Genomic DNA, 27,923 nt, shown 5'->3' on the forward strand with positions numbered 1-27,923 from the left:
AAACCCAGCTGATCGCCCATGGGTGAGGCACAAACACACCCAGCTGATCTTCTGTGGGTTTAGATACATACACGCAGCTGTTCGGCCATGGGTGAGGTATGCACACGCTGCTGATTGGCTATGGGTTTAGACACACACACACACAGCTGATCGACTATGGGTTTAGACCAGGAGTGGGCAAACTTTTCCGTGCAAGAGCCACATTCAGAAATTCACAGTTCACAAAGGGCAGCATAGTATATTAAGTAAAATAATTACTTCACCCGGTTATGATTTTGAGCGCCTCATATAGAACACAGAACAGGCCCTTCGGCCCTCGACGTTGTGCCGAGCTATGATCACCCTACTCAATTCAACGTATCCACCCTATACCAGTAAGTAACCCAACAGCCCCTCCCCCCCCCCCCATTAACCTTAAAAAAATTATTTTTAAAAAAACGAAATTTTTTTTAAATGTTTTTTTTTAATGTCTTGTTGGGCCGCAGAAATAACTTTGGCGGACCGCATGCGGCATCGGGCCGTAGTTTGCCCATCCCTGGTTTAGACACACACACAAAGCTAATCGGCTAAGGTTTAGATGCACACATACAACTGATCGGATGTGGGGTTAGACAAAAGCAGCCAGTTGATCGGCCATGGCTGATGCACACACACACAGCTGGTCGGCAATGGGTTTAGTCACACACACGTAGCTGATCGGCTATGGGGTTAGTCACACACACACAGCTGATCAGCTATGGGTTTAGACACAGATTCACAGCTGATTTGCCATGGGTGAGGCACACGCAACCAGTTGATCGCCCATGTGTGTGGCACACACACCCAGCTGATCGGTCATGGGTGGATAACACAGACCCATTGACTCGCCCATATGGGGAATCAAAATAATCCAGCTGATCTGCCACGGGGGAATCACGCAGTACCAACTGATCGCCCATTGGCGGAATCACACAGTAGCAGCTGATTGTCCTGAGGGGAATCACACGGAACCTGCTGATAGGCCATGGGTTTAGACACAATGGATGACATAAATCCAGCTGATCGATCATGGGGGAAATGCCACAGACTGAATTGATCTGCATTGGGGTGTTTCTTTGCCTAAGCCAAAACAAGAAAGATTTTGTCAAAAATGAATTGTTGCACCACATATCCTCCCTAAACGGCAGGTAGAGTGCAGGAACATGCCTTTAGTGAAGGCACGGAGAGTCTACACCAAGTAACTTCGACTAACTTTGCAATACGGTGAAGGGACGTCCCGGTAGATCCCTGCCGTGTTCCTACCCTGGTCGTTGCCTCTCGGGATGGGAGTTGGAGCCCGGGTTGGGAGTGATTAGTACAATTAGAAGTTAGGTGGAGTTTTTTGGGATTTGGCAGGCGAGAGGGCTTAGATAATACCTCTCTATCGTTCTTAATGTGGTGCTTAGTTTGTTTATAAATCTCTGAAAAGATAATTTCTCTATTTCATAAACCTCTGTTTGAATATTTTTTGAAAACATTAAAATAATGTTTGTGCCAGTGGATTTGTTACTTTTTAAAACATATTCTGTCGTTTTACCACTTGTGGCTGCTGCTGTACCTTCTCCTCCTGCCGGCTAACCAGGGGTCGCAGAGTCACCTTTGGCCCGTACCCTGTACACACGTCAAATGTAAGATGGATGCCGATTGTCTCTCCTGGCAGCGCACGATGGCCGCCGACTGTCTCCAATGGAAACGCAGGGTGACTGCCGAACGCAATATATAATAATGCAAATCACGATGAGTCGGCATGATGAGTGGCAGTTTCACCGGCAGTGGGAGGGAGAAGATGCCGTGTTGGTGAATTTTCCTGACAGGACTTAATGTACTGAAGAGTCACACAAAACGGAAATGTAAGGACATGCTTCAACTGCTGTCTGAACTGAGTCTGTGTCACGGCGTAAATCGCAGTGTTTGTGGAGCTACTCAGTAGCTGCAACATAAAACCCAATTCCATAACAAAATCATCTAACCATACAGAGTAATACCCCGCATACCACATTCGACTCCATATGGAATAAATCATTAACACTGACCAGAGCAGTATGAAATTGGCTGAGATCATGAACAGTAAAATTATGGATTTCCTCCTACTCTCTATCTCTGGGTCTCTGGGAAAGTTCCCACTGCTGTGATGCCGGAGTCTCTTCCGCGCCCTGCTGCTGACGACAATATGTCTGACGGTGAAAACATTAAGCAGCAGAATCAGGGCAAATGGAACACACGGGGTTAGAATGTTGTGGAGGAACTCGATTGTTCCCCAGACCGAAGAATTCATCATACCCTCTGTGCCTGAACAAAGCCAGGGGACGTTTCCCAGGCGATACTGACCTGTGAACATAAACCCCCAGAAAATGTTCTTCAAACAGCTCAGCAAAGTTACTGTTCCCAGAATGACAGCTGCCGTTTTCTCGCTGCAATATTTACTTTTCAGCTTCGGGCAACAAATGGCCACAAATCGATCAAAGGTGAAAGTGACGGTGAACCAGACAGAACAGTCAGTGGCTGCATAAAGCAGGACGGCATGGATATTACACACGGGGATGGACTTCAGGAAATAAAACCGTTCCCAAAAAACAATGGGAATGTGTCTCAATATCAGGTCGAGAATAACGACCAGTAGATCCCCCACTGCCATGGCCACCAGGTAACAAGTCACACATTTGGACAGCCCACAATTTTTTCTCTTCAGGATCACAATTGTGATGAGGTTCACTGTGAGGAAGGGAAATACACAATGAAATTATACATCAGGTGGGAAGGCATTACGAATTTGATGACGAATCAAATGAATCACACGGACCAACATCACGCAGACAGACACGCACTCACACAAACCCTCATACGCACATGCACATTAACACAATCACATCCCCAGACACACACACCCTCACGCACTCACACACAAGCACATTCCCTCATTCACACACGCATCCTCCCACACCTACACATAGCCAAACACACTCCCACGCCCACACATACAGAAACTCACACATTATCCCGCACATGTAACTACATGCTGTTGCACGTTTTACTTGAGTGTAATTCGCGTTTATTGGAGTGTATTAACACGCCTCCGTTTAAAGGCCGTGTGCTTAACACTGCTAGGCTCTATGTATGTATTTTCAGCTCGGGAGTCGCCAGGTGCCGTATCTAGACACCTCACAAATATTCCAAGGTCAGGTTCAAAGTAATACAACGATACACCGATTAGTAAGTTCCAAACGATTAGTATTTATTATTACAAATATAATAAATACACATGCACACGCTAAGGGACTAAGCTACAACTAAACTAAGCGATCAGAATACTTAACTAAACAGGAACAGGCAAGGTCAGGGAGCGAGGCCTTCGTTTCGATCTTGGTCTGTAACCTTCAGAGAGTGTGCTGGTCGCTGGGGGTCTAGTGGGGCTGGTTCGCGTAGCGAGCGTCGTATTGTCACTTACGGTTCGGCGGCTGGTGCTCAACGGCTGGAGTCAGGATACAAGTCGAGGTTCTTGGTCGAAGTCAAATCCGGAGCACGAAAACAACAGACAGGACCATGTGTGGGGGTCTATCTTTATAGGGCCCCAATGTCCGTGCCTCATTTGGGGCGGGCTTTCACCTTCAGGTATCGATTGGATCTGATCCTAATCGATATCTTTTGAATTCCCCCAATGTGAGGGTCTCTCCTCGATGGAGGGGGCGTTCTCTATGGTGGATACTTCTGGTGCCGCTCTGTCTGGACATCCACTTAAAGTATTTATTCAAACCCAAATGTTGCCATTGTGTGTGCCTAGATCTGGATTGCCTCATTAATATGCAAAGCGTTTTGCTATTAACACCTTTGGTTTGAGATCTTCCACCTGGCCAGAAACTAGTTTTGCTGCTTGCAAAATGCTAATCAGTCTTTGCAGACTGCTTGTCTTGGCTAAACTGCTTTTTCCCTGCAGTCTTAGCAGTTCTCCATCTTGTTAGCCCAGTGTCCATCTTAGGTGGCTACATTCCCTCCTTGTGATCCTCACAATCAAAAATATTGTGAAGGATCACCTATGCACGTTGCTTCGAGTGCTTCTGGGTGCCTTATTTGTGTTCCATGACCTCGGCAAGCTCCTGAGCGTCTACTCTGTCCTTGACTATGGGAAGAAAATTTTTTACCTGACATCTCTATTTGGCGCTATGTCAAAGGGGACATGCATTACCAAAAACCGGGAACCTCTACCTATCACAACTATCCTTATCTTACTTTAAACATTTCATTACAGACTAAACCTCATCCATTCATACCACATCTCATAACATTCCCTGACTCGGCAGTCGAGTTCAGGACAATATAATACATGGGTATATTTTATTTTATTCACACAGTGCTTTATTCATTGAGGGGCAAAGGGGATTGATGAAACCGAAAAATAGGGGATCGAACCCCATAGACGGTTGAGGGGCAGGAACGGGAGGCTCTCCTCTTCCACTTCCTCAACCTGAGGGTCTGTACGATGATGAAGAGGATTGCAATCACTAGCAGTGATTCAATCACATATGACATGGAGTACCATGTCATAAATTTTGTGCACCAGGTCTGAACCTCACTGATCAGAGCTGAGCACGGGGGAGTTGGTGTGAGGGAAACATTTACGGTGGGGGTTGTGGGGGAAACGTGTCTTGCTTTGACATAAACAAATACAACATTTAAGAGCAAGAAGTAGGCTTCCATCATCTTCTCTTCGTTCTTTTTCTCTTCCTCCTGTATGGTTGATCCTTGCTGTGAACCCTTTTTCGTCCTTCGAAAGCTATGGGATCAAGCACAGTATCTGTCAATACAGTTTAATATCCGTACTTGTTAGTGTAACTGTATTTCAATTCTAATTGACCCATTAAAATGACTGGCCAAGTCACACCCTGTGACTCCCCTCATTTTCTTTTTCAAAATGCGAATTTATGAACCAGAATACACCTAACAACTTTCCTCCTGCGAGCCGTCTCGCAGGCTTTGCTCATTTACCATCCGAATGTTCCTGGATGTAAATAGCATGTGGGATGGCGGTCTAAGGGCTGCCTAACGAAAAATAAAAACAAATTTGAAAGAAAAGGTCGAAAGGGTTGCGTATGGGCCGCTACGGGTACGATTTGAATGGGATCCCCGGGTAGGGCGTGCTTTGCCATACCCGAGCTTGGCTGACCAAAGTGGGTTCTCCGACAGGGCGGGTCCTCAGTGCCGTTTGTCCACTGCCTGAGTAATCTGGAGTAAACGGGCAAGAATGTGTTTACCGTGGATTTGCAGCCTCTATTCGCCGAATAGAGGGGCACCTAAAAACAATGGAGGAGCCAAGATGCTCCTTTTGAAAAATGAGCTGGGCATCAGGTATTGTAGCCGATAAGGTGAGCTGCTCACCATAGAAAGTTCTCAGAGGTATCTGCGGACAAGCTAAAGTGCTGCGAGGTGTTCACAATCTTTTCAGCTGAAAAGAAGGTGTCCAGCCTCCAACTGAACCAATAATATTAAATACAAACAACATAAACTGACAAACAAAAACATACGTGCAGGTTCCATCAGAAAGGACATCGCTTCCCTCAAGCGGTTCCTATTTTACATCATCTGGACACCTCACTTTTCCTCTGTCTCTGTGAACAGGGTCACAAAGGGGTTGCCGTATTGGGATTCAGACACCGTGTCGTCTTGCTGTCCCGGATCCCACACCCTTGTGTGGATCAGGCATGACATTTTTGAATTGTGTGACCGGGGGTCACTTTCGTCGTTGCGGACAAGTCGGTACGAATTGTCCCTGTGCCAGAGTGTTGGGTCTAAAAGTGAATGGGTATTGTCGGGGTAGTCGGGGTCGGGTGGTGGGTCTGGGTTTTTAATGTAAGTGACTTCCATGGGGTCACTGTAGTCGGGGTCATAGTCGCTGCAGTGTGGGCTGTAGTGTGGTGTGCTGTGGCTGTCCTCAGAGTCAGTGTCTGTATCGCTGTCTCTGCTGCTGCAGCTTGTGGGCATTTCGGGGCGTGGTCTGTCGTGGTCAGTGGGCGGAGTCGTGGGCGAGTCCGATGAAGAACTGGTCTGTGAGGGGGATGGTGGAAACGTGTCTCTAGTGGGTGGGGTGAGGTGTTCTGCTGCGTCTAGCAGGACATGGTGTGCATGGTTGGCGTGTGTTCCATATGCCTTTAGCTGGTTAATATGGAACCACGCGGTCTTTCCATTGGGGTATTTTATCCTATAAACTGAGGGGCTAATTTTATCCGAAATTGAATATGGGCCTGAATATTTTGGTGCCAAAAAACTGCTGGGGTTACATACAGATAGCATTACCTGTTGTCCAACCTGGAATTCTGTGGGGTGAACGGTCTTGTTAAAGCATGCTGTGCGTTGTCTACGGCGTTTCCCTAGCTGAACTGCGGCTGCGATCTGTGCAGACCTCACAGTCTCAACCAGGTCTTTAACTGCCTTTTAATGTGTGAGGGCCGTCACTTCGGGGCTAGTCATGTCCAGTCCTAAAAGGAATTCTGTACCTTTCATAGGGCGTCCGGTCATGAGTGTGTGTGGTGTGTATCCTGTGGAAGTTAAAACCGTATTTCTGATGAACATGAGTGCAAATGGGAGCACTGAATCCCATGTGGAGTTGTTTTCTTGTACCATTTTTCTAAGTGTGGATTTTAGGGTCCGATTCATGCGCTCTACAATCCCGCTGGACTGTGGGTGATACGCAATATGAAAGTTTTGGTTTATGCCAAATATTGTCAGGACGTTCTTCATGACCCGTCCTGTGAAGTGAGATCCCTGGTCCGAATCAATGCTTCGGGGTAAACCCCATCTCGTGAAGATGTGGTGGGTCAGGATTTTTGCAGCTGTCTTAGCTGTATTCGTTCTCGAGGGGAATGCCTCTACCCATTTGGTAAAGGTATCGATTACCACCAGAACGTATTTATAGCCATTCCTACAAGGGGGCAATGGTCCTATAAAGTCGATCTGGAGGTTTGTCCAGGGGCCATTATCTGGTCGAGTATGCCGAAGTTGTGCCTTTTTAGAATATCTCTCCGGGTTATTCTGGGCGCAAATAAGGCAATTCTCGATGTAGTGACTTACATCTGTCCTTAGGTTAGGCCACCAACAGAGCTGCCTGAGGTGCCTCATGGTTGCGTCGATCCCTTGATGCCCGTGCCCATCATGGAACAAAGCAATCATTTCATTCATGTCCTGCTGCGGGACCACATAAAGCTGATCCTTTATGATCACACCCTCATGTGTGGTCAGTGCGTGTCTGAACTTGTCATACTGTGGCACAAAGTTGCCTTTGAAAATCTCCCTGAGATCCTAATCCTGCTTCTGTGCCTCTAATAGGTCTTTAATATCGGTCTGTGAGACTTGAACTGCACTCACAGTGGCGCTAGCTGGTGCGCTAGCTGGGGTTGTCCACAAGTGTCCTCGCCTGGAACCTGCCTTAGCCAGTGCTTCGGCTTTTACATTCCCAGGGGGGATGACCTATGGTGGCTTCTCACTTTGATAATGCCGAAGGTCCTATCCTTCGCTTTCTCTAAAATGTGTTGGAGTAAAGGGGCTGATGGAAGGGGTTTCCCATCTGCGGAGACAAAACCTCGTGTCCTCCACAGGGGCAGAAAATCCGTTAAACTATTGCAGGCATATAGACTGTCCGAATATATGTCCGCTGGGCTGGGGAAAGAATCGGGGTGGTCCACTATGTATGCTATGGCCGCGAGCTCTGCTGCCTGCGCGCCTAAGTGTCCTAACAATTTTAAAGATATTTCCTCGAGAGCGTGCCCCTGCGTGTCCTAGACATAGATGCCGCATCCTGTGATACGCTCACATTCTAAAACCGTGGATGAACCGTCTACGTATATCCGTAGTGGTCCACACGTGTCTGTGTGTTGGGGCTTTGTCTGGGGTTCCCTATCTTCCTGGGGGGTGTCTTCACTATAAAGGGTCCGGTGTTGTGTAGGGGTGCTACAATTTCGTATTCATGGGGCTGTCCTGGGTATTGAAGGTTGTCGGCTAAAAATGTATGTGTGTGGGTCCGTTTTACTGTAATGTCCCGTCCTTGTAAGAGTAGTGTCCACCTAGCTGCCCTAATCTGGCTAACTGAACCGTCCTTCAGTCGACCGTCTAGGAGTAACTGTGTGGGGGTGTGTTCGGTCAAAATGGTGATGGGGTTGAGTCCGGTAATGTAGGAAAAGTATTGAACTGCCCAGAAGACAGCAAGGAGGTGCCTCTCGCAGGCTGAAAATCCTTGACCACTGGGTCTAACAGTCGGTAGGCATAAGCCACCGGTCTTAGCTGCTCGTGCCATTCCTGAAGTAACACGTCCGAGAGGGTCAGATCTGTGCTCGCTACCTCTATTGCATAGGGGGAAAGTTGGTCTGGGACTTGTAGCGCGGGTGCTGCGCTAAGGGCTTTCTTTAACTCTTCCACAGCCTCTGTATGCTGCGGAAGCCATTCCCAGGGGGCTCCTTTCTTAAGGAGGTCTGAGAGTGGGGCGGCTTTTGTCGCGAATCCGTCGATGTGGTTCCGACAATAACCAACCAATCCTAAGAAGGACCGGAGGGCTGAAACATTCTGGGGAAGGGGCAATTTGACAATCGAATCAATTCTTTTGAATTCGATCTCGCGTTTGCCGTGTGTGATGACTGTTCCCAAATACATCACTTTGTGTTCCAAAATCTGGGCCTTTCTTGGGTTAACTTTACAGCCAATTGAGGTTAAAAGTTCCAGGAGTTCGGCCAGAAGCGTAATGCGCTCTGCCTTTGTGTCTGTCTGCAGTAGTAGGTCGTCCACATACTGTACCAGACATTCGGGGCGGGAAAATTTTTCTAAACCATTCGCCAGCTGTCGGTGGAAAATGGAGGTGGAATTGTGGAATCCTTGTGGAAGGCATGTCCACGTATACTGCTGAGCTTTCAAAGTGAAGGCAAATTTGTACTGGCACGCCTTTGCCAATGGTATTGACCAGAAGCCATTGCTAATGTCCAATACCGTGAAATATTTGGAGTTGAGTCCCTGCTTGAGCATGGTCTCGGGACTTGTAGTTACCGTGGGGGCTACTGCTGGGGTTACTTTATTGAGTTCCCGATAATCAATGGTCAGACGCCATGATCCGTCGGGCTTTCTCACTGGCCAAATAGGGGCATTATTGGTCGAGGCTACTGTTCTAAGCACACCTTGCTCCAATGAGCTACCTATCACTTTCTCTATTTCTCCCTCTGCTTCTAGGGGAAATCTGTACTGTTTATGTGGTCTGGGGTCAGGTCCGGTAACGTGAATTTGTCCAGTAATTCTGCCACAGTCGTGCCAGTGACTGGCAAATGCTGTCCTATGTTTGTTTAATACTGCCTTAACTTGTCTGTCCGTGTTGAGTGTAGTCAAGTCAAATGAATAGTCTCCTACTGCGCTAATCCTATTAGCGTAGTCACCTACTGTGAGGGTAGCGGGTGCTCTGTCCGATCTTGCCATTCGCCAGACACACTGGTTCACTGGGTCGAACGACAGGCTATGTGCATTCATGAAATCTATTCCTAGGATGTGTTCTGCTGTCCGTTGAAGATTTACTAATACTACTGGGTGTTTGGTGGAAATGGTCTCTAGCAGGATCGCTACGGGTGCTGTGATATGTCCCTGCTGCGAGTGTCCTGTGAACCCGCTGAGTGTGATGGTGGAGGTGGTCGGCCACGTGTCTGCCTGTGCCGTGGTGGTGGAATTAATTGTGGTGCGGGACCCTCCTGTGTCCCAAAGTAACTCTATGGGCTTCCCTTTTACCTTTGCCGTGACTACCGGTCTTCCGGATGGATCCCATAGTGTGTCACAGACCCAAGTGGGGGAGCCCGAACACCGTCAGTCCATTCCGTCCACATTGGTGGGTCCTGACTGTACTCCTATACTGTGAATTGGTTTGGCTTTATTGCGATTCAGAGTGCCTGTCTGCTGGCCTCTCTGTGATCTCTGGGGTCCATTACATTCCTTAGCCAAATGTCCTAACTGGCCACAGTTGTAGCATTCCTGCGACTTCTGTGGAGGGCTGCTCTTTCCTTCATTCACCCATGCGGGGCTTTGGTGCGCTCTCACTGCCTGTATGTCTGCTGCAGCCTGAGCTTCTTCTGGGGATTTCACTTTACTCTTGCCCTGAACTGATTGCTCCCAAGCGCGGGACAATCTTTTCAGGACCCACTTCTCATTATGGGCCTCCTCTGAGGGGTCATAGCTGTTGCAAGCGCTATGTCCTGCTTCTGTTGCATGGGAAATTATGGTGCGCGTCCATTTAACCATATTTTCTCGGTTCAAATGGGCTCTATTTAAATCTCCAAAAACTGCATTAAAATGGATCCACAGCCTTCCTGCGAATGCTGTGGGGTGCTCGGTTTTCTTCTGTCGGCACTTATTAAGTCCTTCTACGGGGTCACCTCGATTATACCCTATGGCATCTAAAATGGAGGTGTGCATTTCCTCTAGGGTGCCTCCGCCAACGTTCTGTGGGTCGGGGAGGGCTGCTACAACCGATGGGTTTAAACTCAGAACTGTGAGTTTAACCTGCTCTCTTTCGTCCAGGCCGTACATGGTTGCCTGTTGCTTTACCTTTGCGAAAAACTGGTGGGGATCTGCGGTGGGGAGAAACGGAGTGATCTTATCACACACGTCCCTTAGTTGGGTTACAGTTAAGGGGGTGGTGTAAGTCATATCGGGTGCGCCTTCTGTGGTCGCTTTCCTCTGGGTGGTGACTGGATTCATTGGAACGGTAACTAGCTGATCTGTGGGGGGTTGGGGTGCTTGTCTTTTCTGCTGCGCTGCTGGCGCACATGTTCCCTGAACATAACGCTGCGCTGTCTCACTTAACTCTTTCCAGTCTGGTTCATTCTCCTAATCTAACTGCGTTCCAAAGGTGCTTTGAAACCCATTTTGTACTGAAAGCAGCGATTGCAGCTCCGCAATCTGCTTCCTGCATTTCGCATGGTCTACAGTACTCTGTCTTTGTTCTGTGACGGCAGCATGGAGTGCTCTCAAAGCTTCTTTAAGGTCAGAGCATTGCCTCTGCAAAGCCTCTACCTGCTTTTCTGATTCTTCTCTTATCAGGACGGCACGTTGCACGTCCTGATCGGCCTTTTCGTACTGGGTCTGGGAACTGCTGAGATGGGCTAGACAAGACTGATGTGCCCTCTTGGCATCATCCACCTCTCTACTTTTCTCTGCCAACTTCCCTCTAAGATCCATATTTTCCTTTTCGATGTCCCTGACATCCACTTTACTCATTCTATTTCTTTCTTCTAATTCTGCCCGGAGCGTCTGAACGACCTCCTCTGTGCCTCGCAATTGTGCCAAACAGGACACAATCGCCATCGGCTTACGTGCTTTACTCATATTTTTCTTGTGAATTTGAGAGAGGTTCTCCCACCAAGTTAGTCCTATACTTCCGGGACCTGTCTCCTCATTCAAACACAACTCTTTCCAAAGGGGCCATCTCTTTCCTTGCAGATACTTGCGGAGTTCCATCTCCCACACGGGACACTGACCTACTCGGCTACTGCTGGTCGCTGCGACCACAAACCGTTCTGGGTTCATGAGGCGTTCCATTGCCTGCATGGCCATTTTTCTGAATCACTTTAATTTGGAACAGGGGGTGTTGAGGTTATGTCTCACGAAACGGGTAAGGCTTACGCTATGTTCCGTTCACAAAACTACCGAAAGTTTGTCGCAACAAAAATGCTTTCAGGTTTTCCCTACAACCCTGTTAGTACGCATGCACTAAACACACTTCCGAATTACGTTTATTCCTTTGAACACCTTGAATACTTGTGATTTCTTTCCTTTTTCTTTACCAGATTTCTAATTCAAATTTCAGGGTCCTCGACGGAGTTTGGGTACCACTTATAACCGTGTCCCGGCGGAGTCGCCACTAAATGTTGCACGTTTTACTTGAGTGTAATTCGCGTTTATTGGAGTGTATTAACACGCCTCCGTTTAAAGGCCGTGTCCTTAACACTGCTAGGCTCTATGTATGTATTTTCAGCTCGGGAGTCGCCAGTTGCCGTATAGACACCTCACAAATATTCCAAGGTCAGGTTCAATGTAATAAAACGATACACCGATTAGTAAGTTCCAAACGATTAGTATTTATTATTACAAATATAATAAATACACATGCACACGCTAAGGGACTAAGCTACAACTAAACTAAGCGATCAGAATACTTAACTAAACAGGAACAGGCAAGGTCAGGGAGCGAGGCCTTCGTTTCGATCTTGGTCTGTAACCTTCAGAGAGTGTGCTGGTCGCTGGGGGTCTAGTGGGGCTGGTTCGCGTAGCGAGCGTCGTATTGTCACTTACGGTTCGGCGGCTGGTGCTCAACGGCTGGAGTCAGGACACAAGTCGAAGCTCTTGGTCGAAGACAAAGCCGGAGCACGAAAACAACAGACAGGACCATGTGTGGGGGTCTATCTTTATAGGGCCCCAATGTCCGTGCCTCTTTTGTGGGCGGGCTTTCACCTTCAGGTATCGATTGGATCAGATCCTAATCGATATCTTTTGAATTCCCCCAATGTGAGGGTCTCTCCTCGATGGAGGGGGCGGTCTCTATGGTGGATACTTCGGGTGCCGCTCTGTCTGGACATCCACTTAAAGTATCTATTCAAACCCAAATGTTGGGCTTGTGTGTGCCCAGATCTGGATTGCCTCATTAATATGCAAAGCGTTTTGCTATTAACACCTTTGGTTTGAGATCTTCCACCTGGCCAGAAACTAGTTTTGCTGCTTGCAAAATTCTAATCAGTCTTTGCAGACTGCTTGTCTTGGCTAAACTGCTTTTTCCCTGCAGTCTTAGCAGTTCTCCATCTTGTTAGCCCAGTGTCCATCTTAGGTGGCTACAATGCACACTTGCACAAACGACTACACTCCAAGAACACTCACAAAAAACTCACACACACAATGCCCCCAGACAAACACACTGACTGACTCTCTCACCTACACAATCAAAGACTGAGTCACACACTCCCGCATGCACACACAAGCACTCCACCTCTTTCTCTCTCTCTTACTCTCTTTCTGTCTCTCTCAGACACAGAAACACACACTCACACATCAAACGTACCCACACATACTCACACACACCGCACACACATCCATCAACCCAGATACCCACCAACACCAATCACATCACACATACCAATGCACAGCCAGTTGCACCCACAAAAATACCCATTCACACACACAATCCCACCAGCACACACCAGCCCACCCACACACTCCACACAACCACATGCACACGCTCCCACACAATCTCCCACACACGTACCATTACACACATAAATACAGACCCATGAGGCCACACACCCACTAACACACAATTTCTCACAGACACAAAAGCTCACACATAAACCCTCACATAGACATACCCAAAGGCACACACATACGCACACAATCACCCACAGATACAGACCTGCGCACACACAAACCCACCTCGACACACACACGCACGGACACATGCACACATGTAAAACCATACACACAAACTCAGACACACACTCACCCACACATGCACTCACGTCACACAAACCGCACACTAAAACATATCCAGACTTACATACAACACCCGACACACGCATAACCTCCGTCGTCCACACACAGAGCACAGACACGCAGGCACTCACACAGACATACAAACACACCTACGAAAATAAACACCCATAAAAGCACCCACACACACCGACACGCACAAAGATATACAAAACAAGCGCAGGCACCCAGGTACTCCAAAACACACACAAGCACACACACCCTGACATAAACACTCACACATGCCGAAATGCAGTTGCTTAACACTGTCTGGCATACACAAACACACAGGCACACAAGCACACCCAGGAACAAACCAATAGCACCTGCGAACACATCTTCCCCACACACAGAGCCTCACCGACTCAAAGACAGACATGATCAATCATAACCACACGTTCAACCATACACACTCAGTTACATACCAACACACAAAACCATACCCACCCACACACGCAGCCACCTACACAGTGATACACCCACACATTGACGCACATACATTCACACACATACAGACAAATACGGGCACACACACCCTTATACACACACTTAGACACACGCACAAATTCATACAGGGAAACTCGCACACCTAAACACAAAGATCCAGACGCACGCACACGAACAATCACAAATACACACCCGCACACACAGACACACACTCGCATTCCCAGGCACACACACAGACAGGCACGATTGCACACACAGGCATCCAAACAGCTCAACCCACACATACATTCTCTCACAGATATCAATTCATGCCCCAGACACAAAGACGCAAACAAACCCACAGGCACAAACGTAGACACATCCACATAACATTCCCACACTCCCACACATAAACTGACACACATATATCGACCATGCACAGAACAAGCACATGCATAAACTTACACAGACACCCCCACACAAATTAAGACACACACCAACACACACATACACATTCCCAACCAAATAAACACGCAGACAGACTCTCCCATACACACGTGCACACATTCACAACCAGAACCTCCCACGTACAGCCTGACCCACACACACCCACCCTCACCCAGGCATAAACGCCGCCTCATATACACTCAAACGTACACACACATTCACGCAGTCACACACAACCCCAACTCAGATACACACAGACACACATCTGCACATATAAATGAACATTCACACGCACACACAAATTCACCCAAATGCAACCATACAAACTCAATTATGCGCAAACACGCACCCTTACATAAATATACATGCACATAGCAGAGCCTCCTCCACACAAACAAAGATTCATAGAGGTACCCTCATACACACAATCACAATCTCTCGCATACACTCACACATATTCACCTGCGCCCATACATACCCGCCCCTACATACCCTTGCACGGAGCCAATCACAGGAGCACACCTACACACAAACACCCAGCCACACACACTAGCAAAGGAACCTACACATACACAAACACACAGGCTTACACTAACCGAGACCTGTGTTCAAATGCCGCCACTGCATATGGTAGCCATGATGTGGAGATGTCGGCGTTGGAAAGGGGTGAGCACAGTAATACGTCTTACAACACCAGGTTGAAATCCAACAGGTTTGTTTCAAACACTAGCTTTCGGAGCACTGCTCCTTCCTCAGGTGAATGAAGAGGTACGTTCCAGAAACATATATATTGATGAATTCAAAGATGTCAGACAATGCTACGAATGCGAGCATTTGCAGGTAATTCAATTTTTTACCTATCCAGATATCGAGGTAACCCAGGGTTAAAGAGGTGTGAATTGTCTCAAGCCAGGACAGTTGGTCGGATTACCAAAGTCCTTCCAGTCGGGGAACACTTCAGCAGTCACGGGCATTCAGCCTCTGATCAACGGGTAAGAGTTCGCTAATGCGGCCTTCAGGATGCGCGATAACGAAGAATCGCTGATCAGAAACTTATAGCCAAGTTCCGCACACATGAGTGTGGCCTCAACCGGGATGTTGGATTCATGTCGCATTACATTCAGCATCCACCATCCGGCCTGAGCTTGCAAAATCCTACCAACTGTCCTGGCTTGAGACATTTTACACCTCTTTAAGCAGATAAGGAGTTTGGGGAGGTCGTTCAGTCCACGAGTGTGTTACAAACGGAGCAGGAGGAAAAGGAAAGCAGAGTCTCTCGACACCAGAACAGGAGAAGCGGCCATTCAGCCCTTCGAGTCTGTTAGATGAAAATTGGGGCACCGTTCCGTCCCTAGAGTCTGTCACACAGGAATGCGCCGAGGAGAATGTCATCCCGTCCTTTGGGCCAGGTACATAGGACCAGCGGGGGATTATTCAATTATTTTTGCCGTGGAGCAGTCATTCAATCACTCGCTCCTTTTACACAGAAATTACTGATCTCATCTGTTTTCCCTTCACCAACAGTGTACCTTCTGTTTCATATCATCCCAGATTGCTGCTGCCCATGTCAAGGTGGCACAGTCTAATTTGAGTTTTCAGCCCAAGAGCTCCTCGTGGATCCCCTGAGAGATGGTCTGCCGTCTCCCCTAGTCAAAGACAGCAGCTTTCGCCCAGCTGTGTGAAGCCACCGGGGGAGGTCTGCATTTGAGCAACCGGAAAATGGCGAGAAAACACAAGACAGGTACTAGTTGTAATACCAGGGGTGGAGATCGGGCGAGCGATGGCGGCTGTTTAACTTGCATAATTGGGGGTGTTGGTGGATAAAATGACAATGAAAATGTTCTGTACACGATTGTGGTCAAGGGGACGCTGCAATTAGGGCTGTGTCAGCTGGATGCAACAGAAGGGATTGGGAGATCCATGTTGGGAAAGGGATGTTGTCCTCTTGGGACAAAGTAGATTAGTGCTGTACACTCAGGAAATCACATCGCTGCTTCCTCCTCGTCCTCGCGTCTGTCCTACTTCTCCTAATCTCGGTGTTCCTGGTAGCAATGCCAGCACGAGGTAATGTATGTCCTCGGCCCATCTATCTTCAGCTGCTTCGTCCATGTCCCACCCCCTATAATAAAGTGTATGACGGCGTCAGGCTGATGTTTGACTTGTCTGTGAGACACTCTGCCAATTTCCGTACAAGGCCCCAGATAATAATAATGAGGACTTTGCAGGGTCGACAGGAATGGCTTTGCCGTTATTTCGGTTTCCAAAGTTGATGCCGGGCGGTTTATCCAGTTTTATTGATTAGCACAGGGATAAATCTCTGGTTTTGAAAGCCGAACAGGGCAGGCCAGAAGCATGGTTCAATTCCCGTACCAGCCTCCCCGAACAGGCGCCGGAAAGTGGCGACTGGGGTCTTGTCACAGTAACTTCATTTGAAGTCGACTTGTGACAATAAGTGATTTTCATCTTTACAACACTTTGTTACGACTCGTAACTGTCTCGGCCGTTTCTGAGGACAGTTACAATGCAACCAGATTGCAGTTATTCTGGAGTTTCATGTCGGCGAAACCAGGTAAGGCCGGGAGATTTATTTCACTAAAGGACATTCGTGAACCTGATGCATTTTCAGAACAATCTACAATTTCTTCACAGTCATCGTTAGATTTTTCATGCCAGATATTTTTATATATTTAATTAAAATCCCACCAATTGCTGTGGTGGGTTTCGAACCTCTGATTCAATATATTTTTTTTAAATTTAGGATACCCAATTCATTTTTTCCAATTAAGGGGCAATTTAGCGTGGCCAATCCATGCAGACACGCAAACTCCACACAGACAGTGACCCAGAGCTGGGATCAAACCTGGGACATCAGCGTCGTGAGGCTGTAGGGCTAACCCACTGCGCCACCATGCTGCGCCTCTCTGATCCAATACAATTGATCTTTATCGTTGATTTACCAGCTCATCGCTAATACCACTGTATTCCTGTAACACCCGAGGTTGCAGGATAGAACCACACCTGTCCTCCTCCTCCTCTCTCTAAAGAGCTGAGAGTCTCACACGCATGTTCAGTGTACGGGCAGAGACCAAGTTGCAAAGACATGTGTCAGAGCTGCTGAAATTCTCTGTCCAACATGGAGCCCCACACGGCAGACGCCTGGAACAGAACCCACGGGATCAGACGTTGTCAGAACATCCAAACCAGGGAAATAAATCGTGGGACAGAAATTCATTTTGTACCGGGATTTAGATACATTATTAAAGGGAACACTTGGTGGAAATCTGGATAAATTGAATGTGACACATTGGAAACGGGATTTTAACTCAAGAATATGGCAAGTAAAGTAGAGGGACTCCGGGTTTGATTGATGTGGAATTGCCGGCGTTGGACTGGGATGAGTACAGTAAGAAGTCTTACAACACCAGGTTAAAGTCCAACAGGTTTGTTTCAAACACGAGCTTTCGGAGCATTTCTCCTTCCTCAGCTGAATCTGAGGAATCAGCATTCACCTGAGGAAGGATCTGCGCTCCGAAAGCTCGTGTTTCAAACAAACCTTTTGGACTTTAACCTGATGTTGTAAGGCTTCTTACTGGGTTTGATTGAAACAGCCCGTTTATGTCACACTCAGTAGCTACCTCACGTTAACTTTCCAAGCTGGACACACCCCGATACGTTATCTGACCACAATTAGGACGTGTCCGCGCGACACTGGACGTGGCCAGAGGTTTGTTTGCATCATTTATGGTTCGAAATTTCCACAGCACAGGGACAAGAAGGGATGTATCAGTGAAACCTAGTGTCAGGGAGAAACAAGGTGTGGGATTGGGAACGGGAAGATGGGGGACGGGGATGGTAGGGGGAGTTTTCAGGCTTTTTTAAAAACGTGAACAAGCATAAACATTTGGGGAAATAGACAGAGTGTGGGCAAATCAAACGGAAACAGCCATGGAGGGATTGCATCAGCTGAATGGAAAATTAAGGCTTTGCAAAAGCCGGTGGTGAAAAGGGCAGTGAACACAAGGATAATGGGTAAAGGGGATTTGCTCAGAGATTGCGATATTGACAGCAGAGTTTGAGATAACCTTTGATTCTGCAGCTGTGTAACTGGGAGGTTGGTCAGCAAGGAATTCGATTAGTCGAGACTGAAAGATCACATTACCAACTGGGATGATCTAGGGGATGATATTCTGGACGTGAGAGTAGCAATAATTCACGATGGAGTGGATATGGGGGTCAGAAATCTGTTCAGCTTTAAAAGATAACAGAGTTGGTAACAGACAGTCTCATGTACAAGAGTGGAGTCAGTGGGCAGGGAGCAGAGTCTACTGCAATGATTGTCATTGTCCGTGTCCCCGTGGCTGAAATAAGAAACAGAGTACTATACTGAAAAACCGATTACAAATATAATAGCTGCATATAGAGCAACAATTTTACGAGGGACCAGAGGAGAGAGTGAATTATTAAAAACACTAATCCATTTAGCAGTATTTTGTAGAGATAACAACTGGATTCCGAGACACAACCTAAACAACGGGAGCAAAGAGGGCGGTGGAAGTGACGAACAGAAATACAGTTAAACATGGTTTATAGAAGGAGTATCTGTACAGGGAGACTTACCAAGTACACCAATAATAGCCAACATCGGATAGTATCCCGCTTGAAAAATAAGGAGTACAGCATAAGTTTTTGATGCTAACGGGGTCCAATCTTGAGACATCCAATAAAGTCCGTCGGATAATCCCCTGTCCAGTATTGAAATGTTCAGATCGATTGTTCTCAGATTCTGATCCATTGTTGGAACGTTCCTATTGCTTGTTCGCAGATTCTGATGCCTCTCTTGGTCTCTCTGTAGCCGCTAATCTGTCAGTGCTGGAGTTGATGCTCCCGCTGCCAGTTTGGAATAACACATTGAATGGAATCCTTATTAATAGAAGAGTAAAATCCTCCAGTGGCACGATTAGTATCCATGGAGACTGACACTAATTACAGCCATTGAACAAACAGGGTTAGCTAACCCCTTTGGATCCAACACTTTTTGTATCAGAAGAGGTCAGATGATTTACCCCGTCCGTAAGGAGTTTCTGAGCGTCAGTGAGTGAATTGTTATAACGCCTGAAAAAGATACCATAACCTTCAACTTTTCTTTGAATTCATGAGTGGTCCTTTTGTATCATCGTTGTCGCTATTCGATGAGGTTATGTTTAGTTAGGATTGATAGGGACTGCTGATATATAGGATGTAGTTGAACTTTCAATTAATTGAGTACCCTGTTATGTACAGCATAAACTTAGCAACAACTTCACATTCAGCGATCTCTCAGTGCTCCTATGTACAGCACAAACTTAGCAGAAACTACACATCGAAGTATCTGTGTTATGTAAAGTTCCAACTGAGCAAGAACTTCACCAAACACTCACTGTAAATCGCAGTACAATCTTACACGAGCATTCAGATAGAGCTACCTCTCAGTACTACGCTCTGCATAATCAGCAAGATTTCTAAGTCTGTCTGCATCTCTCTCTCTCTCTGTCTGGATCTCTCCCTATCTGCATCTCTCGACGTACCTATCTCTATGTATCGGTCTCTGTTTATTTCTCTCTCTCTCTCTCTCTCTCTCTCTCTCTCTATGTACGTCTCTCTCCCTGTATCTCCCTCTCCCTCGGTATCGCTCTCATATTGTATCTCTCTTTCTGTCACCCCCGGTAACTCTCTTTGTATCTCTCCTTGGATATCGTTCTTTCTGTGTCACCCTCTTCCTCACTGTATCTATCTCTGTCTCTCTCTCTCTGTAACTCTCGCTCTGTATCCGATCCCCCCCCCCCCCCCGCTCTGTCTCTCTCTCTCCGTATTTCTCTCTCAGTATCTCTCGCGCTCTCTGTCTCTCTGTTTCCCTGTGTGTGTGTGTGTGTGTCTGTCTCTCTCTCTCTGTATTTCTCTCTCTCTCTCTGTCTGTCTCTCTCTCTATATATCTCTGTATCTCTCTGTCTATGATTCTCTCCGTCTCTGTATATCTCCCTATGTCTCTATATCTGTTCGTAGTTTTCCGTCAATCCGTCTCTCGCTCTGTTTCTCTCTCTGTTTCTTTCTGTCGTTATATCTCTGTCTTTATCTCTCTCTAATTGTCTATATCTCTGTCTGTATACCACTATCGCTATCGCTTTTAATATATCTCTGTCTCTATCTCTATGCATCTCTCTCTCTTTGTCACTCCGTCTGCATCTCTCTCTCTCTCTCTGTATCTCTCGCCCTCTCTGTGCACCTCTGTATATATATATGTGTATATATATATATATATATATATATATATATATATATATATATATATATATATATATATATATATATGTATATGTATATGTATATCTGCATTCTGACTCTCTGTATCTCGGTGACTCTCTCTCTGTATATCTCATTCTGTTACTCTCCGGCTCTCGGTATCTCTCTGTCTCTCTGACTCTATCTCTCTGTATTTCCCTCTCCCTTTATCTCTCTCACCGTACTGCTGTCTGTATCTCTCCCTCTCTCTCTCTATGTCTCTATCTCTCTCGGTATCCCTCTCTGCACCAATCTCTCTTCTCTACCCCAGAAAAGTCCCAAGGAAATAAGAATCTGAATTCCTACCTCCTGCGCCCATTCTTCAGATTCGCATTCAATATAATCCTCTATTCTTATCCACAGTAGCACGTGGGTACTGGACGTAATCCAAAGAATTCCGCAATGGAATCCTGATTTATAAATCATTTTCTCGATCTCTGTAGTCGCTCCTGAGGTTATCTTCCCTATTTCTATTTATACCATTTGTGCAAAGGTGCACAATGGCTTCTGTCTGTATACGCTTACCCTTTTGTGCGTTCTGCAGCCACATATCATTGACACTTGCAGCCAGGGGCCATCACACCATTCTGGAATGCCTATTGCGGCCACAGAAAGATCTGTCTGTCCCCGGAACAACCGAGTTTTCTATCAGCACTGTCCTGTTTACCTCTACCCTTTCCCACCATGCACCAGGTCAGACCTAGGGCCTCAGTTCTGGCTCATTCTGCTTTCATCAGAATGGTCATGCCCTTAGCAGTATCCAAAACGGTTTGCGTGTTTACAGGGGGAATCGCCACAGGGATATTTCATAGAATTTACAGTGCAGAAGGAGGCCATTCGGCCCAACAAGTCTGCACCGGCTCTTGGAAAGAGCACCCTACCCAAGGTCAACACCTCCACCCTATCCCCATAACCCAGTAACCCCACCCAACACTAAGGGAAATTTTAGACACTAAGAGCAATTTAGCATTGCCAATTCACCTAACCTGCACATCTTTGGACTGTGGGAGGTAACCGGAGTACCCGGAGGAAACCCACGCACACACGGGGAGGATATGCAGACTCTGCACCGACAGTGACCCAAGCCGGAATCGAACCTGGGACCCTGGAGCTGTGAAGCGATTCTGCTATTCACAATGCTACAGTGCTGCCCACTCCGGCACTCTCTGCCTTCCTCCTTTGCCATTGTTGGTGGTCACACATATACTCTCTGCCTGCACTTTAGCTATGGCCGACTAACTAAAATTCCTAACTATAAAGTGCTGAACATCCCGGTGCAGCCACCTCCCGCTCCCTCATCCGGTCCCACAGGAGCAGCAGCCGGATGCACGTCCCACGGATGTCGTCATTAAGGACAACTGGATTCTCCCTGAGCGCCCACTCCTGCAGGCAGAACACATCACTGACCTCATTACCATCCGAAACATCACCAAGACTGAAGAGGAAAGTTAAGAGGAAGTTACCAGATATAGTTTTCATTCTGCTGAGCACTCGCTGAAACCTGTTGAGCGAAAGGCTCACAACTCAAGCACACTGCTGCAAAGTTGTTAATAGTGCACCACTCTCCCTTCTTTCTTTCTCATACATGCGGTCCTCAAAGTGACTTTTGTTTGGTTGGAGTAAGATGGACAGTGACAAACACTGTAGTAATAAACACATAACATAATAACTGGAAGCGGAAATAGGCCACCTGATCCATCAAGGCTGCTCCGCCATTCAATGAGATCATGGCCGATCTTTTGTGACCTCATCTCCACTTTCCCGACCGAACACCGCAACCTTTTAGTCCTTTATTCTTTAAAAAAAACCGATCTATTTTATCTTGAAAACATTTAATGAAGGAGCCTGAACTGCAGCACTGGGCAGGTAATTGCATAACTTCACAACCGTTTGGGTGAAGAAGTTCCTCCAAAACGCAGTCCTAAATCTAGTTCCCCTTATTTTCAAGCTACGCCCCCAGTTCATCTTTCACCCGCCAGTGGAACCGACCTCCCCGAATCTATCTTGTCTATTCACTTCATAATTTTATTTGTTTCTATAAGATGCCCCCGCATCCTTCTAAATTCCAACGAGTACTGCCTCTCCTCGTAATCTAACACCCTTAACTCTGGGATTAACCTAGTGAATCTCCTCTGCTCACTGTGGAAAGACAGTACGTCCTTTCTCAGGTAAGGAGAGCAAATCTGCACAATATACTCCACTTGTGGCCTCACGAACACGTTATACAGTTGCAGCATAACATCCTCGTCTGAAAAAAACGCCATCCCTCCAGCAATGAAGGACAATACCCCATTCGCCTCCTTAATCAAATGTAGCACATGTAAACCAGCTTTTTGCGACTTATGCAGCGGGACACACCGGTTTCTCTGCACAGCAGCATGTTTTAATCTTTGATCATTTAAACAATCAATATTGCTGTTATTCCTACCAAAAATGGACAATCTCACAATTCTCAACATTGCATTCCATCTACCAGACCCTAGCCCATTTATTTGGACTGTCCAAATCCCTCTGCAGACTTCCAGTATCTTCTGCAATTTTTGCTTCACAAATCTTTCTTTGTGTTGTCTGCAGATCTGGACACATTGCACTTCGTCCCCATCTCCACATCATCGCTGTACATTGTGAACAATTGTGGGCCCAAGACTGATCCCTGAGGGTCACCACTAGCCACTGATTGCCATCCAGAGAAATATCCATCAAACCCCACTCTTTGCTTTTTATCAACTAACTAATCCTCTATCCAAGCTACTACTTTACCATTAATTCCGTGCATCATTATCTTATGCGGCAAACTTGTCAAAAGCTTTCTGGAAGTCCAGATGTACCACATCCATTGGCTGCAATTTGTCTACCACACTGGGAATGTCCTCAAGTAATTCCACTATATTAGTTCGGCAGTATCTGCCCGTTATGAACCCATGCTGCGTCTGTGAAAGGTACAATTTCCATCCAGATGCCTAGCTATTTCTTTCTTGATCATAGATTCCAGCATCATCCCTACTGTCGAAGTTAAGATAACTGGCCTATAATTGCACACTTTCTGCCAAACTCAGTTTTTGAACAGTGGTGTCACGTTTGCTCATTTCCAATCCGTCCGGACCATCCCAGAGTCTGGAGAATTTTGGTCAATCGTCACCGGTGCATTTGCAATTTCCCTAGCCATGTCTTTAACTACCCTGGGATGCAACTAAATTTGAGGGTTTGAATGCCACGTAGCAACATATTTTCCACAAACCACTTTCTGGTGTCGTGTTAAGCACACTAAGATAACACGGCTGCAGCGGGATACAGCAATAACTGAAATATACTCCAGCTCCACTTCAAGTTAGTTAGTTCAATTTGATGTATTGAAAATGTCGCACAGTTAGCACAGTTCTCTGTAAGTTCGACTCTCTGCTCAGCTATTCTATCTGACTGAACCAGACGAGCCGTTACCCAAATGCTGAATGTGTTCCGTGATATATACACCTGACTCACTCTGTATATATCCCCAGTGGAAACAGGCGGAGTGTGAGTGTCTAGTGAATTTTATAGTGGGAAACCAGCCCCAAGTGTTCTGCCTCCTGATTGCTTATGTCCAGTTCTCTGTGCTCATTGTCCACCTGCCTGTATCTCATCATGTGCATGTCTGCAGGGCATGACATCTGCCCTTTTGAAATGTTTTTCTGTAGCAGATGTGAAAGTATTTACATGTGCAGGCCGAAAAACTAACTTATTTCCATACAATGGCAGATGGGAACATATGTACATGTGAAAACAGATGTCTAATGTGCGAAAACAGAACATAGCAAACAAAACACATGTTCATAAGTCCAGTCTCTGGGCTTGCGTCTGATCCTTGACGACCGCCGGAGAGGTGGTGGTGGAAACGACGGCGCCCTGATAGGCGAGATTCAAACCAGAATGGTGGCCTCGTGGTTCGAGGTATCAGGAGGTGGCACAGTAACAGATATAAACATCAAAGATTGTGGTTAGGGGCGGTCAACTGTGCGCAGTGATCGTCTGTTTCGCCGCACAACAGAGTTATCAGCCATACGCACAACATACGATTGAGGAGCAGCCAGTCGAACAACAGCAGCTGGAGCTGACCAGCTTCCATCAGGTAGCTTTATGCGAACCGCATCCCCAGGGGATAGCACAGGCAAATCGGTGGCATGTGCATCATAGCCCTGCTTTTGCCGGTCCCTGAGTTCCTGCACCATCTGCATCACCGGGAGGTGATCCAGATCAGGCAAGTGCATGGCTCGAAGGGTCGTCCGCATGTCCTTGTTCCTCAGGAGTTGAGCCGGTGAAATGCCGGTAGAGGGGTTGTCCTGTACCCAAGCAGCGCAAGGTTGACATCAGAAGCAGAATCCGCGGCCTTGCACATCAGCTATTTCACTATGTGCACCCCTTTTTCAACCTTTCCGTTGGACTGCGAATAATGTGGGCTGGGGGCCACGTGATGAAACTGATACAACTGTGCAAATCATGTCCACTCTTGGCTGCTGAAGCAAGGACCGTTGTCACTCATGACAGTGAGTGGAAGACCATGCCTAGAGAACGTCTCCTTACATGGCTTGATGACTTAGACTCCAGACCTTGAAGTTAGTTGAATTTGATTTATTTAACCTGTCACACAGTTAGAAGTTCTCTGTGAGTTCGACACTCTGCTAACCGAAGTGTGATCTCTCTGTCTGACTGAACCAGACTTGCTCTCAGCCAAGTGCTGTATGCGTTATGAGATATGTACACCACTTTCATAGCGTTGGCGCAAACTCGATGGGCCGAAAGGCCTCCTTCTCCGCTGCAGTGATTCTATGATTCTAAGTAATCACTGAGGGTTCTAAGGATGAAAATTACATCAGGGAAAGCAGTAAGGAACATATCTTAAAATACCGTTCAGAATGAAATCAGCCCTGAATCAGCTGGGAGTTCCTTTGAGTTAAAATCATTAACTCTCCTTTTACTCTGCTTCCCTTTCAAAGTAGCTTTAAAGGATATTCACATGACACACTCGGTGAGTGTTTCTTCTATCTGGCGTTCTTACCTCATAATTCAACTCACAATTTCGTTTCAATCTGACAAGATCCACAAAACCACCCTTCTTTTAATGGTTCACCTGCCACTGGTAACAACACTAATACTCTATCTACACTGGCAAAACTATGAAAGTTTGCTTTCTTGTCCACGACCCACTTCATCACATTTTTTGCAACTTTTAAATATTGGCGAGCCAATTCACCTGATCGCTTTAATCATTGCCTAAATTTTGACACGTAATCCAATAAAGTCTGTTCCGACTGCTCACTCATCAATTTGTCCTCAATCATTTTATGTGGTCCTCGTACCTCATGCCCCAAAATTAGTACAAAAGGACTGAATTAGGTTGTAACGTTAGGTGCAACCCTAATTGCTATCAGAACGAATGGAATTTCTTTATCACAATCCTCTACATAATCGTGACAATAAGCCCTCAATATTGTCTTTAATGTTGGATACCACCTTTCTTACGCTCCCTGCGATTCTGGATGTGTTGTAGTTGACTTAAATTGTTTCACTCCTAAGCTTTAACTTCTTTCAATAACTTTGAGGTAAAATTTGATCTTTGGGTACGGCTTAGCACACTGGGCTAAACAGCTGGCTTGTAATGCAGAATGAGACAAACAGCGCAAGTGGAATTCCTGTACCAGACTCCCCGAATAGGCTCCGGAATGTGGCGACTTGGTGCTTTCCACAATGACTTCATTGAAGCCTACTTGCCTCAATAAGAAATTATTAATATTAATACTGTTATTATAGATTCGATTGCATTTCTGCGGGTGTACATATAGAACATAGAACATGGCAGCGCAGCACAGGCCTTTCGGCCCTCGAAGTTGCGCCGACCTGTGAAACCACTCCAAAGCCCATCCGCACTGTTCCATTAACATCCATACGTTTATCCAATGACAATTTAAATGCCTTTATTGTTGGCGGGCCCACTACTGTTGCAGGCAGGGCATTCCACGCCCTTACTTCTCTCTGAGTAAAAAACCTTCCTCTGACATCTGTACTAAATCTATCTCCCCTCAATTTAAAACTATGTCCCCTCGTGCTAGACATCGCCATCCGAGGAAAGCGGCTCTCCCTGTCCACCCTATCTAATCATCTGATCATCTTGTATGCCTCAATTAACTCACCTTCTCTCTAACGAAAACAGCCTTAATCCCCTCAACCTTTCCACATAAGATCTTCCCTCCATAACAGGCAACATCCTGGTAAATCCCCTCTGCGCCCTTTACAATGCCTCCAAATCCTTCTTATAATGTGTCGACCAGAACTGCACGCAATACTCCAAAACCGGCCGCACTAGAGTTTTGTACAGCTGCAACATGACCTCACGGCTCCGAAACTCAATCCCTGTACCAATTAAAGTTAACACACCGGACGCCTTCTTAACAACCCTATCAATCTGAGTGACAACTTTCAGGGATCTATGTACATGGACACCGAGATCTCTCTTCTCATCCACACTGCCAAGAATATTACAATTCTCCCAGTACTATGTCTTCCTGTTCATCCTTCCAAAATGCATCACCGCACATTTTTCTGTATTAAACTCCATTTTCCACCTCTCAGCCCAGCTCTGCAGCTTATCTATGTCCCTCTGTAGCCTGCACCATCCATCCGCACTGTCCACAACTCCACCGACTTTCGTGTCATCTGCAAATTTACTCACCCATCCTTCTACGCACTCCTCCAGGTCGTTTATAAAAATGTCAAACAACAGTGGCCCTAAAACAGATCCTTGTGGTTAACCACTACTACCTGAACTAAAGGCTGAACATTTCTCACATTTTCTTACAGCGAGCCATGTTCTGATCCAAAATGCAAAATCACACTGAATCCCATGCCTTCGTATTTTCTACAAGAACCTAATGTGGGGAACCTTATCAAACGCTTTATTGAAATCCATATACACCACATCAACTGCATTATCCTCGTCCACCTGTTTGGTCACCTTTTCAAAGAACTCAATAAGGTTTGTGAGGCACGACCTACCCTGCACAAAAACTGTGTTGACTATCCCTAATCAAATTATTCCTTTCTCGATGATTATACATCCTATTTCTTATAAAGATTTTGCCCACAACAGATGTAAGGCTCACTGGTCTATAGTTACCGAGGTTGTCTCTACTCCCCTTCTTGAATAAGGAGACAATATTGGC

At 46.5% G+C, this 27,923-nt stretch overlaps 1 protein-coding gene across 1 annotated transcript in view; it reads right to left on the bottom strand.

The window, feature by feature from the left end:
• Positions 1-912: 912 nt before the first annotated feature.
• The window catches only part of LOC119960680 (zinc finger MYM-type protein 1-like), a 34,796-nt gene continuing 7,785 nt past the window's right edge, over positions 913-27,923 (bottom strand). The window contains exon 2 of the mRNA XM_038788300.1: positions 913-1,098. Within this exon, the coding sequence (XP_038644228.1) occupies positions 913-1,098 (186 nt within the window). The remainder of the gene's footprint in view (positions 1,099-27,923) is intronic.

This window comes from Scyliorhinus canicula, unplaced genomic scaffold, assembly GCF_902713615.1.
Source record: "Scyliorhinus canicula unplaced genomic scaffold, sScyCan1.1, whole genome shotgun sequence".
NCBI lineage: Eukaryota > Metazoa > Chordata > Chondrichthyes > Carcharhiniformes > Scyliorhinidae > Scyliorhinus > Scyliorhinus canicula.